The sequence below is a fragment of the Theropithecus gelada genome, chromosome 12 (assembly GCF_003255815.1).
Source record: "Theropithecus gelada isolate Dixy chromosome 12, Tgel_1.0, whole genome shotgun sequence".
NCBI classification, from domain to species: Eukaryota; Metazoa; Chordata; class Mammalia; order Primates; family Cercopithecidae; genus Theropithecus; species Theropithecus gelada.
In genome coordinates this window covers 89,218,739-89,232,962 of record NC_037680.1, presented here as the reverse complement: position 1 = coordinate 89,232,962, position 14,224 = coordinate 89,218,739, and the positions used below count along the sequence as shown (strand labels likewise).

Here is a 14,224-nt window from a genome sequence, read left to right as displayed (position 1 = left end):
CCCAGAATATTTTAGATTCAGAAAAGGTCAGAGATTTTCATAACTAGCAATGACCTCCGGATTAGGGACCATGAATGTGCAGAGTGAGGACAAGGAAAGGGCCTAAAGCTGGGTCTACTGTAGAAGAAGCAGAATCATTTAAGGTTAATTATGTTTTGATGTGGCCTCCTTAAATACTTTCAGGTTGAGACAATTTCTAGCCCTTTAAGATTAAATCAGTGGCTTTGGACTAGAATCTGCTTAATAAGAATGAACTCCAAAGGTGAAAAAAACATAAAATCTAAAAATCAAAGGATATGGCTTTATAAATGTGAAATTTTAGTTTGGCTCAATGTCGGTCAGTTTGGAAATGTGGGAATAACCGAAGAGATGGCATAACTGGGGGCGGGAGGCGGGGCGGTGATTATATCCCTACCACCACCTAATCCGCAGGGGCTACTAGTTACTTACTGTGCACACTTTTAAAGTACTTTCTAATTGTGGACCATGAGTGGCAGAGTGCTGCGGGCGGAGGCTTTTTGCTGAAAGCAACATTGACTTTTCTTTTATTTCTAGGGAAAGTCCTGTCTGTAGATAAGCACCGTGGGACAATGGAGAAAATGCTGACTTGTTTTTTAAAAAAATCTTTTCTGTAAGCGCCCCTCCGATGGTCTGTCCACTCTGCGGGCCAGCTGTCCCAGGCCTCTGCCAGGGAGGGAAGAGGAGTGCTTCAGTGCATGGCTTCGGTGAGCCCTTTAAATCCAGCTTCCCCTGCCCCCACCAAGCGGCTCCCTCTCCCTGACAGGTGTTTTCCCAACTCCGGAGGCCTAGGATTTTGGGGAGTGGCTGAGCCAATGAGATTTCCCTTTGGGGCGGGGGGCGGGGGAGAAGGGCGTGGCTAGTTGGGTCAGAGCATGGGCGGGGTTTGCGCGGCTGAGCAGAGCCTGCCTGGTTGCGTGGAGGGTTGTTTTATTCCCACCGCCCCCCCCCCCTTTTTTTTTTTTTTTTTTTTTTTTTTTCTGGAGTCTTATTAATTTCTCTGTGGGCTGCAGCTGGAGACCGCGGAGCGTTGGAAATGACGCTCGGAGCTTTAATTACCGCAGCCGCCGGACAAGTGTGAGGAAAGCTGACAGGAAAAAGAAGGACGGGATCCGGGGAGAAGCGAGAAGCTCCCCCCGCCCCGCTCCCCTCCCGATTTGGACTGGAGGTGCAAGGAAACTGAAGAAGGAGCAGAACATAGCCCGGCTGCGGGGCGAGGCCGGAAACCTACCGCCTCTTTGCAATCAACTTTTTTTGGAAACCTTTCGCCCCCCTTCCTTTTTTATTGTTGACCAACCAGTGAGAGAGAGAGAAAGTGAGGAGGCAGCGAGCAAGCGAAGGCTCACGCGGGGAAATAACTGCACAGTCCGGCCCGGAGCGCCACGCGCACACACCGAGCACACTCCAACACACGCACACTCGCCCCCTCTTCGGGCCCCGGCCCTGGACCCGCGGGCGCGGACTCGGTCGCCCGCCCTGGGAGTCGCTACACCGCGCGCGCCGCGCCCGCCCCCCTCGCGCCCCCACGCGCGCCCGGCTGGGGGATCTCCTCCGCGTGCCCGAAAGGGGGATATGCCATTTGGACATGTAATTGTCAGCACGGGATCTGAGACTTCCAAAAAATGAAGCCGGCGACAGGACTTTGGGTCTGGGTGAGCCTTCTCGTGGCGGCGGGGACCGTCCAGCCCAGCGATTCTCAGTCAGGTGGGTTCCTTCTGGCGCTCCGGTCGCCAAACCTGCCGCCGCCGGCGGGGCTGCCTTGAGTAGCTCCCCCGCCCTCTTCACCCATCCCGGGAGGCGTGGAGGGACCGCTCGACCGGGACTTCTTCCCTGGGCTCTCGGTCGCCCCTCTTTCCATTTGAAACTTACCCTGTATGTGTGCCTGTGCTTTATCGTGAAGAAATCACTCTGAGCCCCTCTTTTTTCTCTCCTTAACCCCCTGTTTTTCTTTCCCGAGCGTTTTGTGTGAGAGCCTAAGCGGGATCCCTTCTGGTGGCGCCTGTTGTTCGGGACATGGGAGACCCAAATCCCCAGTCAGAGGAGACTCTCCTGTCCCTGTCTGGTCCCTCGAGGGAGGAACCCGCACCGCCGGGGCCGCGGAGGGCCGGGGTCCTGGGGAGGTGCTGGCTGGGCCTCTCCCGCGCCAAGCCTGAAGGGCGGTGGAGAGTGGCGCTCAGAGACCCGGGCTTTGCACCTGTGTGTGCTGCCGGCGGCCGCTGCGCCCCCAGTCGCCCGAGCCTTGTGGGGTCAGACGCGACTCGTACCCAGCCCGGGCAGCAAGAGTGCAGCGGGCGGGCGCGCCTCGGTCCGGGGTCTGGAGCTCTGGGCCTCTTCGGCCGGCTTCCCGGAGCCCTTGCCCCATTGACTTGAGGGGCGCTTGCTCGCCTGCATGACCTCTTTAAAAAAAAAAAAAAAAAAAAAAAAGGCTTGGCACACTCGAGCCAGAAGCCGAGCCTTCCCGTCGGTTGCCGTGTTTGGCTCCCGGAAGAGTTCTTCCTGTAGTTCAACTTGCTATTGGCCGGAGTCCTTCAAACTTGTCTGTTTACTGCCTGGCCGGGCTGCCGAGCCTGCGGGTCACTGGATCCACCCGAGGCGCAAGCGGCGGCGGCGGCGGGTGCGCGGCCACTGCTTGCTGTAGAGCTCGAGCCCCAGGTACCTGGGCAGGCAAAGGGCTAATTGACCCCGAGAGGCAGCGCGGCGGGGTTGGAGCGCCAAGGCTTGCAGGACTAATGACAGCACCTGCAGTGCAAGGAAGCTCAAAGTTTCTGACACTTGAGTTTCCTGGGGATGAAAGTGGGACGGGAGAGGTCTGAGGACGACCGGTGTCTGATGCGGCCAAGGGGTGCCTTTTGGAGAGCCAGGGAGATTTCTGAAACCATTCGCGGATGGTGACTGGAGCGTGGGAAGTAGCTTGAGGTGATAAAGCCCCCGGGAGTGGCGATAGGGAGCGCTTTAGGCCCCCGGAGGGTGTCCTTCTGACCTCACCAAGGAAACAGCAAGCTGTAGTTTTCCCGCTCCGCCCCCGCCGCCGCCGCCGCCTCCTTTGCCTAGTAAACAACAAGTTATAATCATCGAGGCTTTCAAAATGACCTTCGAATGGCACATGTGCAGCGTTTTGTGCTGGCTGTTTGCACCCTCCCAATTACTCCGAAATTCTTCACGCATACCAGGTCCCGCGCTCCAGCCACCCCCGGAATCACACCAACACGGACTTGACATTCCAAGCGGCCTCTTAGATACATCTCTTTTTATCTCCCTCCCCACTTCGAGTCCCTTCATATTTTCCCTCAATGGGTTGATTATACACATTGACCCATTCAAAGGCAGTGGCGACCGACATGCAGGCTTAGCCGAGAGGAATTTCTACGAGGCGACCTACTGGGGGCTGGCTGGTTCAGCCTCTGCCGCTGAGGGACCCCGCTCCGAGTCCGCAGCAATTTGGTATTAACTGTGCGGCTCCGGGTTGAGCTATGCCGAAAAGCCCTTTTCAGAATTTCTGCAAGGAATGTAATCCAAATTAGTTCTGCAGCTGTCCTCTTCCTCGTCTCAGGCGACACCAGCTCGCGCCCTCGCTCATCTCTTCTCGTTTCGTTGGGCGAATTGTCAGACCCACAAGTGAGCCCATTTAGAGCGCGAGGATTAGCGTGCCATTGTTCCGTGTGTGACTCTGTACTTGAAATTCTGGGGGCACAAAGGCGAGTCTCACTTGTTCAAAACACAAAGTGATCCAGATGAAAGGGCCGTACAAAGAAAAACTCTCGGGTGCATCCCTGGTATAATTGCAACACGCATACTAAGGTGATCCATTGGAAACTGTAAATGCCCCGGGGACTTCTTTTTTCATTCTCCCCCACCCCCACCCTGCCGCACCTGGCAGGGAAAGTTCAGCTGGTTTTAATGCAGTGTGCTATTATAAAAACAAGTTACTGTCTGGGGTATGAGTGAGGCTGTGTGTGTTTGTGCCTATGTATGTGTGTGGCTGTGTGTTCCCAACTAAATACATATTGCGCGTCTCCCCTCTCGCGGTTAGCAGTCAGTAGCAGTTTAGAGGAGTTTGTTTTGGTCCAAATGAGAAATTAAGTGCGGATAAGTAAACTAAGCTGCCAGAGGGCGACAAGATGTTGAGTGAATTGCTTTTAGATGAAACAAATTAAGGAAACGAGGGAAGACAATCTGCTTCTCGCATTATTAGACACGCTTGGAGTTCAGGGGAAAGTGGCATATTTTTGAAATGCTAATTTCTTAAGAAGCAGAAGGAATGCACCTTATTTACTGCTCTATGTGAACAGAATAAAAATATAGGGAGGGGGATGCTGTTGTATAGATCTTCAAGATTTTTTTTAAAATAATTGTAACAGAAGAGGACCTTTTTTTCTTTTGCTTGGAAAAAATTCAGCTTTAGAGAAGGTGATTTTTTAGAAATTCTAAAGGACGTTGTCTCATTTTCAGTTATGCATTTTTAGATATATTATATCTAGACATATTATAGCCAAAGTCCCTTTATATGGCAATTATAAAGCCTTTGCTAACCAAAGGAATAATTCTAAAATTTATGTCTTCCTTTTATAATGGAAAATTATCAATATTACCTTTGTATTGAAGAAAATATATAGTAGTATTGAGGTGGTACTCTTATATACCTTAGTAGATAAATGAACAAGTTCAGTTCTCATTTCTTTTTTGCAGGTAACTCAGTCTTGCTTTTCATTCTATAAAAGTACATATAGCTTTCTTACATGTTTAAGATACATCATTATATCTCCAAAATCGTGGGGTTATTTTTCATTTGAGAAGAAAAATGTTAATAAAAGTTAAGTCATGAAAATGGTGTTAAATATATTTTCAAAAAAGCATCAATTCTCTTTCTTACAGGTGTTTACTGTAAGCACATCTATGGGTACACTGTTTTCTTTTTAATTTGAAATTCTCATATATATGGGGGCTTTTTAGAAGGTGTTATATTTTTCTTGACAATGTGTCTAAATAAATAAATATCTATTAGTATAATTGCAAATTGCTTGGAAATACTATAAATGTTCTGTTGTGATGAAATGACTCCGGTTATATCAGTATTCCTTTTTTTTTTTTTTTTTTTGCTGTTAAACTCAACTGCTTTTATTTATTTTAATCATGTATGCATAGAAAGTGAAATTTTGTTGAAAATCAAGGCACTTACTGCTTTATATATATATTTTCATTTAGTCACTGGAAATGTGTCTTAATTAAGAAATTACATTAGAATATTTATCAGAGCATGAACTTTGTGGAAGATTTATGCATTTTTTATTCTAACCTGAGCACAGTAAGTTTGCATTGGCTGATGTTTAGAGTTTGCATTTATTTGATGGAAAATCATATTTCCTCCTCAAAGTGGATTCAAATATTTAGTATTCATGAGCTTTCATCCCTTTGGTTTTTAAATAGAAGTACTATTTATCATCTGTCTTATGCATTCACCCTTTCTGTTACTATAGATTCTCTCTTTACATCTTAGTATTTATTGAGTTTACATGTGTTAATATCTGTTTTCCCTTCCACCACTAAGTATATTGTTTTTGTGTATGTCTTTCCCAGCAGCCTGCCACTCAACCACTGCAGGAGTCCTCTGAGCCAGTTTTCATTCTTTCTGATAAATCTGATATGGCTGGTTGGCCAGACAATCGCAAGCCATTCCATTGCTCAGATTTATTCCTGAAAGAAAATAAAAAGGCATCGATCCAAGATCACTGGCACATCTTAAAAGCCTTGACTCCAAGGCCAAACCTTTCCACAGAGAAGTCCCTCTTACCCTTTTTCTTTCTTTCTTTTCCACTCTTGACCAAGGAAAGAAGGTGAACCACTGCCATTTAAAAAATGCTAGTGAGGCAATGAATTGTGCTATTTCTAAGTACTCTCTGAAGCTTGATTAGAGCCACCTTGAGATTAATAGCTATGCACAGTGCATATTTTAGACAATAAATTGAATTAGGATGGCTTAAACATTGCAATGCTTTAAAGTGGTATTATTTTTGTATTATATCAAGCTGGTTATTAGGAAAAGTTAACATGTTCTTAAAAATAGCCAGAAGTTCTGGCTTTATATTATAGTGTTCTGCTGCTGTTGGATATCCATGTATAGTTTGTAAGTGCCTAAAACATAAATGAAATAAATGATCAAAACGGATTTTCTGATACCTGCAAACTTGTTGGTACTTGCTCTGTTTAATTTTACCAGTTTTGAGAGACGCTGCTTTGTAGAGATGCTAATATTTATACTGAAATTAGTTTTTACAGGTTCAAGCCTACAGCTGTTCTACAGAAATTAATTATCAAGCGGATTCCACTGTTATCTTTTACAGTGATCTACTGAGTATCCTGTGCAGGGTAAAATTTAATCATATTAACAACTTTTCTCCAGGTTATATCATTTTAGAGATGCTCTATTATGTTACATTTCACCATATGGAACCAAATTACACGTTTTATCTAATACTCATTTTCTGAAGTATTATACATATTGGCAGTCAGAGTTAAAACCCTACTTTTTATGATTTCTAATATAGCTATTGACTGGAGTTTTCAGTTTATAATGAAAAATAATCCCTTTTTATGAAAAAATTATAGGTCAATGTTTCCTGAAACTGTATGTCTTCAACATAATTTGAGGGAGACTTTAATTACCTGTTTTGTGGTTAAATGGGACACGGGACATAGTCACATGGTGTAAATCAGGATTTCTACCTTCCAGGGACAGTTCCTCGAGTTTCTTAATACCTTCAGCAACTCACTGCATCTCTTTGTGACTTGGCTTCTCTGCCTGAAAGAGAAATGCATGTAATGCACTATTTCTGAACTGTACAGTTTTGTGAAAATGACTTTAAAGTCTTTAATATTGAGATACATTCCAGTAAATTGTTTTTATAGATGTAATTTAAATTGCACATGTAATCTAAAACGTGTATACCTATATTAAGAAACATAATGTAAACTTTCTAGCAAACTGTCTCTGTCAAAAGAGTACCTGTCTAATGAAATGAAGAGGTTATTAACTCAAAGGCATTTGTATTTGAGGGCAATTTCCCCAAAATATTATTTTCAGAATTGTTCTATGGTCTATTTTTTCTGAGTTGTTGGTGATTCTGAAATATTTGTTAAATAAATTGCCCGATTTTCTAATTCTGTAATTAAGCTTTAAGGCCACTTCCTTGTTTTCACATTTGATACTTAATCTAGTGCTTTATATTTGTACAAACTTTTCAAGAGAGGAATGCTGTCCCCTTTTACAATATGGAGTTGAAATATGTGGATGTTTTGGTAACAAATTCTAAAGAGGCTATATAGCATGTAATAATTGTTTTAGAGTTATTTCCATTTTGAATTGTTCTGCAGGCCTGTCACTTTGCACAACTCCAGGGGGCAGCAGCCACATAGACTTTAATAGGAATAGCGCATGCCTTAGCTGTGGGTAGTACAGCAATAGCCCTGCTATTGTGTGATGCTAGCGAATAAAGCACTAAAATAAAAGGAGGTTTGGGTTCTGCTCATACAATCATTTGTTATGTGATCTTGGATTAGAATACTTGCTTCTATCTCAGTCTCCTTACCTTTATTAGTGTAGCTAAAAGTCATGCCTAAGCTATTAACATTTTGAATGTTTTTAATAATTCAATTAATTAGAAATGGAAAGTTTAAAATTTTTAGGAAAAAAAACATTGGTTTTTAATTATTTTTGTAAGTGGATCTCTTTTTGTTGTTGTTGTTCCAAGTCAAGTCATAGGCATAGCCCTTGTTTCTAAAACAGGTGAAAGGGTAAAATAAAAAGAGAGCTGTGTAGTTAAGCTGCAGGGAGAAGCCAGCTTTGAGTCCCCTGCCATTGACATTCCCTCACTTTCCTTCCACTGTTGCCTCTACTCTCCTGCACTGGTGTCATAGAAGTCCAGCACTAGAAACCACTGATGTAATCCAGTCATCTTATTTTTTAGGTAAGGAAACTGACAGCACAAGGAAGTTAGATAATATAAGCTAGTGGCAGCTCCTGACACCAATATCATTTTCTGTAGCATACATCAAAGTATTTGAAAAACCACTGACACATAAAAAAATAAAGAAACAAAAGGTTATGTTGCATTAAAGAGAATTGAGAAACTGAAATGAAGACAAATGGATTGGATCCACACTCCTAATTATCATATTATGTAGTTCTTTCTAAAAGAAAGACAGTGGGATCCTCATGATCATCTTTAATTTATATTTGGAGAGTAATCATTGATTGCATTGATAAGTTATGGCATATGAGCAAATAAAGCCACTTTTTAAAGACATAGTTCTATAAGAGGATTTCTTTACCTGGTTAGGTCTACGGAGACATAGAATCTTGAATTCCCTAAAAGTCACACAGGAGCCCACAGTACTATCTGTATATAATAGCACTTTTAAGAGTTTCTTTCTTTCTTCTTTTTTTTTTTTTTAACCTGGGCTTTACGAAGATGTCCAATAAGCAGAAAATGGTTATTTTTTCCATTTTAAAAATAAATACTATGAATGCTGAAATAAGATGGATTGTAAAGGATCAACAGTGGGTTCCTCATCACCAATTAGTTGGTGGAGACCTTTAACCAGGAAATCCATGGGAATACGTCAGATTCATCTAGGCCCGTCCTTGGACCTAAGGTTATCATTTTTACTGTCTTGGTTGGACCATGCTGTTTCATAATGGCCCTAAGACAGTTCTATTCTTTGAGCAAGTGCATAAGCAAAGCTTTAAGTACTGACTATAAATTTATTTCCATAGCACCTTTGCCTCCCTCTAGTTGGGTTCTGTGAGATGCTACCTCTGGGCCTTGTGAATTTGCACTATTTTTGACCTAACCTTAATGCTGTCTGATTGTAGCTGAGTTCCCTCCTGTGCCTCAGCCTTCTTGGGCATGATAAGCATTCTTATGGGCCCGGGTGACAGAAGGGAGGTTCGAAACTTGTTTTGGCAGGAAGAGTCACTTCCTGTTAGAAACTGGAGATGAAAGTGGACCCCCGTAAAAGATTAACATGAACACCAAGAAACTTCCTGTGCAATATCATTAAACCTCTCCTGTGAGAAGTAACTCAGGATCATTACTATTAATCACATTATTTCCAATATTGTAGGGGTTACTGAAGCGTACTAAACACCAATAAGAATATGCAAGATCCAGTTTGAGTCCTGAGCGTTAAACTAAAAGGACTCAAGACCGAATGAAGATTTATAATACATTTCATTTGAAACATAGTTTAAATGTGTTAGAAGAAAGTGAATGGTGCAATAAACACTCTTGTTTTCCAAAATGATTAGACTTGTAAACAATCAGTTTCACCTGCTAAATCTTTACTGCTCTGCTGACCTTTACTTATGCCTGGTCCCATGTGCTTCTAGTATAGGTGGATATCCACGTGTTAATCTTTCGAATACAAGTGGGGATCGTAAACCTGCTTTCAAAAAGTGCATGTGCTTGTTTTCTCTCCTCTGCTGGGGTTATCTCATGGCTGGTTAGGACTGAAAAAAAAAAATTGATGACAGATTCTCCAGACTCTGTGACTATATCAAGTATAGCTGTGACTTGAGCAATAAGTGGCACAGTCTTCTATTTCAGGATGGGTCCCCATTACTATCAAGGGGATGCCTAATAGAGATCATGGGTGGCAGTGACTATTTTGCTGTAGGCAAACTCTTACTGAAATCTTTGTCATTATTTCCTGTGCTTCTCTGTGGGCATAAAGAATGTGAGAATATGAGTTTCTATAGGGACCTATGAAAACCAAATAAAAATACAACAGAATAATATTTATTTTATACACATACTTTCATTTTCAGGAATTCCTTTTGTCTGGTAATTTTGTCTAGAACAGAGCACTTAAATAAGTTTGTTTTAAAGGAAAGTTGACTGCATAGGTATGTGAAAATCTACTCCCCAAGATTTTTGTAAGCCTCATCTGGTCCTTAGAAATCAGGCAGGGTTATTGCAAGATCCTCTTTATGAGTCATCGTCTTTCATGCCCTCGTACCTCTAAAATCTCCTTCTTGTTACTGTCAGATTACCATTTCTAATATTATCTTAGTTTTTATTCTAAAACTTTTCATGGATCCCTTTTGTAATTTCAAAGCCTGCTAAAACTGTCTTCTATTTCCTTTTAAATCCATCATAGAGTCTGTTAACATGTATTCTGTCTAAAAATCAGACTAACCTAGTCAGTATCTCATGACTCTGCCTTGCTTATTGTCCTTACTTTTGCTGATCCCTTTTCCTGGAATTTGTGACTTACTTGGTGCTTCTACCTGGCCAAACTTTTGAATCTTTTAAGTTTTACTTTAAATTATACCTCTTTGTTACATCTTCCTTCACTGACTACCCTAGCCAGTAGTCCTTCTCGATATCACTTACCTGGCATTTAATCAAACCAACCAATAGTTTTGACTTTTTAAGTACCAAAGTTTTTATCCTCTGCAGAGACTAATGTGGTGCCGCATACATATAAGCTCTTTAAAAATATTTTTTTACATGAATGAATAGCATACATTTGCAGGAACAATTTAAGCTCATTCATGGATACTTATTATTTGTAATTAAACCATATAGTGCACAAAGTAAGCCGTTCTAATAACAATTATAAAATTCTTAATAATAGATGTTGGACATGTTTACCCTACAAATTTCTTTAGTTGCTTTCTTGAGCTTCCTAGGGTTTTTCTTCAAGTGGAGTGTTTCTAAGATGCTATCATTCATTCCTATGCCCATTTTTAGAGTCTACCCATACTATGGTACAATTTCTGTTGGTTTTATTTTTGGCAAGTTAAATATATGTGGAATGTGGATACCATTTTTAAACATGTAAATATTTTATAATTCAGTATTTTAATATTAATGGCTATTTTGCTATTTCTTACTTATCTGCCATTAAAACATTTAATCAATTTAAGCAATAAGAATGTCCTGATCCACCAGTGTATTTCAGGACCATGTTAGGAACTGAAGAGGAAATATAAGAAGCTCAAGATGCCAGCTTTTTCTTTTAAAGAAGAATAGATGAGGCCAATAAAACAGTATAAAAATATGTTATTAAGTGATTTTGCAGACTCTTGGGAGGAATATTTGCCTTCAGGGAAATGTTAATAAGTATTTCATGAAAAAGGGTTCCAGATAGAATCTGGCATTTTCTATTCCTAGATATATGTGATAATACAACTTTGTTATAACTAAGATTTCTCAATATCTTAAAATAGACAACTAGACATGCTTACCATTTTAAAAGGAGCCTATAAAGGAAGCACTTGCAGTATAACTGAACTGAGAGGTGATGGGGATTCTCTTAGTTGCTCTTTTAGGTGATTTCACTCTACGTTCTGAAAATGGTTGAAATGATTATATTATTTATAGAGTCAGAGTCTACCAGGGAAAATGCACTTCTAGACATTTCTTTTCAGGTTACCAGATTCTAAGGAACTGTCAATATTTCTAGGCCACTAGGGTGCACTAATTGTACCTTAATTTTATATTTGCCTAAAAGAGTTAATGTAACTTTTAAAATTACCTAACAGTCTGCCGAGTAATCTATTAATGAAAAAATTGGAAATGGAGATATTAGAAACTTTGTCTGAAATTCTTTTAGAACTTTCCTGACATTTTTCACTTTAAGAATCCATGAGAAGAAAGTTTGAGACAGGGATTATTGCTCCTATTTTGTAGATGAGGGACTAGAGATATAAAGTAGTATGTAAGGGTGAAGCCTAACTGGTGCACTAGTCTGGTCCAGTTATGTGCCTGCCCTGTCCTGAGAGCCAGCTGGCTCTGCCTTCTGCTTCTCAGACTCTTGCATGCCTTTCTCACGGTGACAGAGGCTAGTTATGCTTCTCAAAGGTGTGGTTTTTCCACTCTACCTGCCCACTGTGCAAGAAAGGGATGCTTAGCATGCCAGATCTTTCTGCCTTCAGGTCAGCAGCTCTTTTTGCTTTCCCTACAGCCACATGAAGAAACTTGTCTAATAAATCTGTCAATTAAGGAGTTCTACTTTAGGTTACTCTGTAGTTTCTCCTCCATTGTATTCTCCAGATTTCTTTCTTTGTCATATAAGCCTTATCTTGAGAAAACTTCGAATCAGGGGCATATGCAAGATTTGGGGATCTGCATTTATACAATTTGGGGAACCTCTTTAAAAACAATATTGAAATAGAAATACAAATTAAGTGCAAGGTCTTGTGGAGCACCAGTACAATAGATGGGTTCTGAAGCTGAAGCTGTTTTAGAAACTTTGTGTTAAATCTGCCTATTGTTGAAAATTATACATTTTAGTAATATTGCTCTTCCATTAACTGTGAATTCTGGGTGTCAATACAATTTTTTGAATTTTTTTCTAGTGCACGTAGTTAGTGCCTGTTATTAGGAAGAATGCATTGCTTTGAGAAGAAAATTATTAGGTTGGTGCAAAAGTAGTGGCAAAAATCACAATTACTTTTGCACCAACTTAATATTATGTAGTGTAAAATCACTATCTGGGTATATCTTTGGATGAAATAATGTACTATATAAAGATAATTTTTAGAATATTTTCTCTTTAAATATGACTGTGCCTAATCCAGGTATAGATCTATTTTCTTGACATCATGTTTTTAAGATGGTTTATTTTTAGTACTGTCTTTTACACAGTACTGTAGTTTGTAATGGTTGGATGTAATTTAAAGGAACCCTGCCAGTATGAATATACAAGAGCTATATTATTAAGGTCCTACCCCTTGAAATATAGCTTACTGGACTCACTGGATTTTTAATCATCTATTATTGAGCGTGGATAAAAGTCAACCTTTGACTTTTACCCTCAGGCTAAGTTAAATGTGACCATTTTTTAAAATAAGAAAATGGCTCTATTCCTAATTTTTAGTTCCCATACAGTTTACAAATACATATTTACTCTGGTAATACAGCTTTGCAACTAGCAAAGCAGTTGCGCTAACACTGATAAATATAGGTGAGGAAACAATTAACATCCACTAATGTTTCGCTACCTAAACTATTTTAATGTCATTTTAAAATTTTTATCTAGAATAGATATTATTACTAGCCATGAATGAAACAATGCATTTCAGTTAAAATCAATAGAGAGTGTAGATCTTTAGTAATATTTTTAACTAATATGTTAATTTAAGAAACAATAAAAAGATTAATATTTCAAGTCACAGTTTTAAAAAATGTCAACTAAACAGTTAATAATGTTTCCCAGTTGTTAACTTCAAATTTAGCAGCCCATTGTCCCTGGTGATATATTGAAACCTTTAAAAATGTACTTGGAATTAATGGAAATGGAAGTGATTGGTATTCAGATATAATTCTTTAGTGGCCCTTTTCTTTCTTCTAAATACAGGATGAAAATTGAAAGTATAAAAAGCTTCAAGATAAATTGAAATAGACAAAACATTTTATGCAACTGTTGGTGAAAGGGGCATTCATTGTTTTTTTTTTTCTGTTCTTACTGTATTGCTTGTGGCCAGAATTAGCACACCATGAGCCAGAGAAAAAGATAAGACAAATAGAATGGCATGCAGCTAATTTTGTTTGGCAAATTTAGATCTGATACATGCTATTTCACTCCTACAAACCGACTCAGTCACTCTTTGAGAGATACAGATGAAGTTTGTCTCCCACAGTTTAACAGCTTTCACTCAATATTTATAGGCTACATAAAAATAAATTTCTGTAAGTAACGTATTTCTTACTGGCAGGATGAGCTCTGTGAAGGCAGATTTATTAATAAGGAAAAAAAGGAGAACCAAAAACATTTCAGTTGTTCCAGATCTGCAGAAAATAAAATGCCTATATGTCAAAATATCAAAAATAGTTTTGTTTCAAGGACATATATAGTGGACTTTTGGTATTCAAGATTTTTTACTACTTGTGAGTCAGTCAGGAATCCTATTATTTTATGATAATTTTGTGATTTGAATCTGGTAGAATTTCATATTCTGAAAGTAGTCATTCACCTGCCGGATGAGCCAAGAGAATAGAATCCACTGTTATAATCAGGAAGTTGCTTAAAACAAAACTCAAAACCTTGGTCTTTGGAAAAAGTGTTATCTAACAGAGTAAACTTTAGTGAAATTTCTTAATGAGGTTAAACTTGTGTGAGAAAATGTTCACCAGATGTGTAATATTTGTGGAAATGTGGTTCTAGAGAAAACCTGAAATTTGTACAATAATATCTGTATTAG

The 14,224-nt window shown here is 40.0% G+C and overlaps 1 protein-coding gene across 4 annotated transcripts in view; it reads left to right on the top strand.

The window, feature by feature from the left end:
• Positions 1 to 899: 899 nt before the first annotated feature.
• Positions 900 to 14,224, top strand: part of ERBB4 (erb-b2 receptor tyrosine kinase 4) — a 1,181,951-nt gene continuing 1,168,626 nt past the window's right edge. For all 4 annotated transcript variants that reach the window (XM_025405288.1, XM_025405286.1, XM_025405289.1 and 1 more), the window contains exon 1: positions 900 to 1,722. In XM_025405288.1, the coding sequence (XP_025261073.1) occupies positions 1,641 to 1,722 (82 nt within the window). In that variant the 5' untranslated portion in view covers positions 900 to 1,640. The remainder of the gene's footprint in view (positions 1,723 to 14,224) is intronic.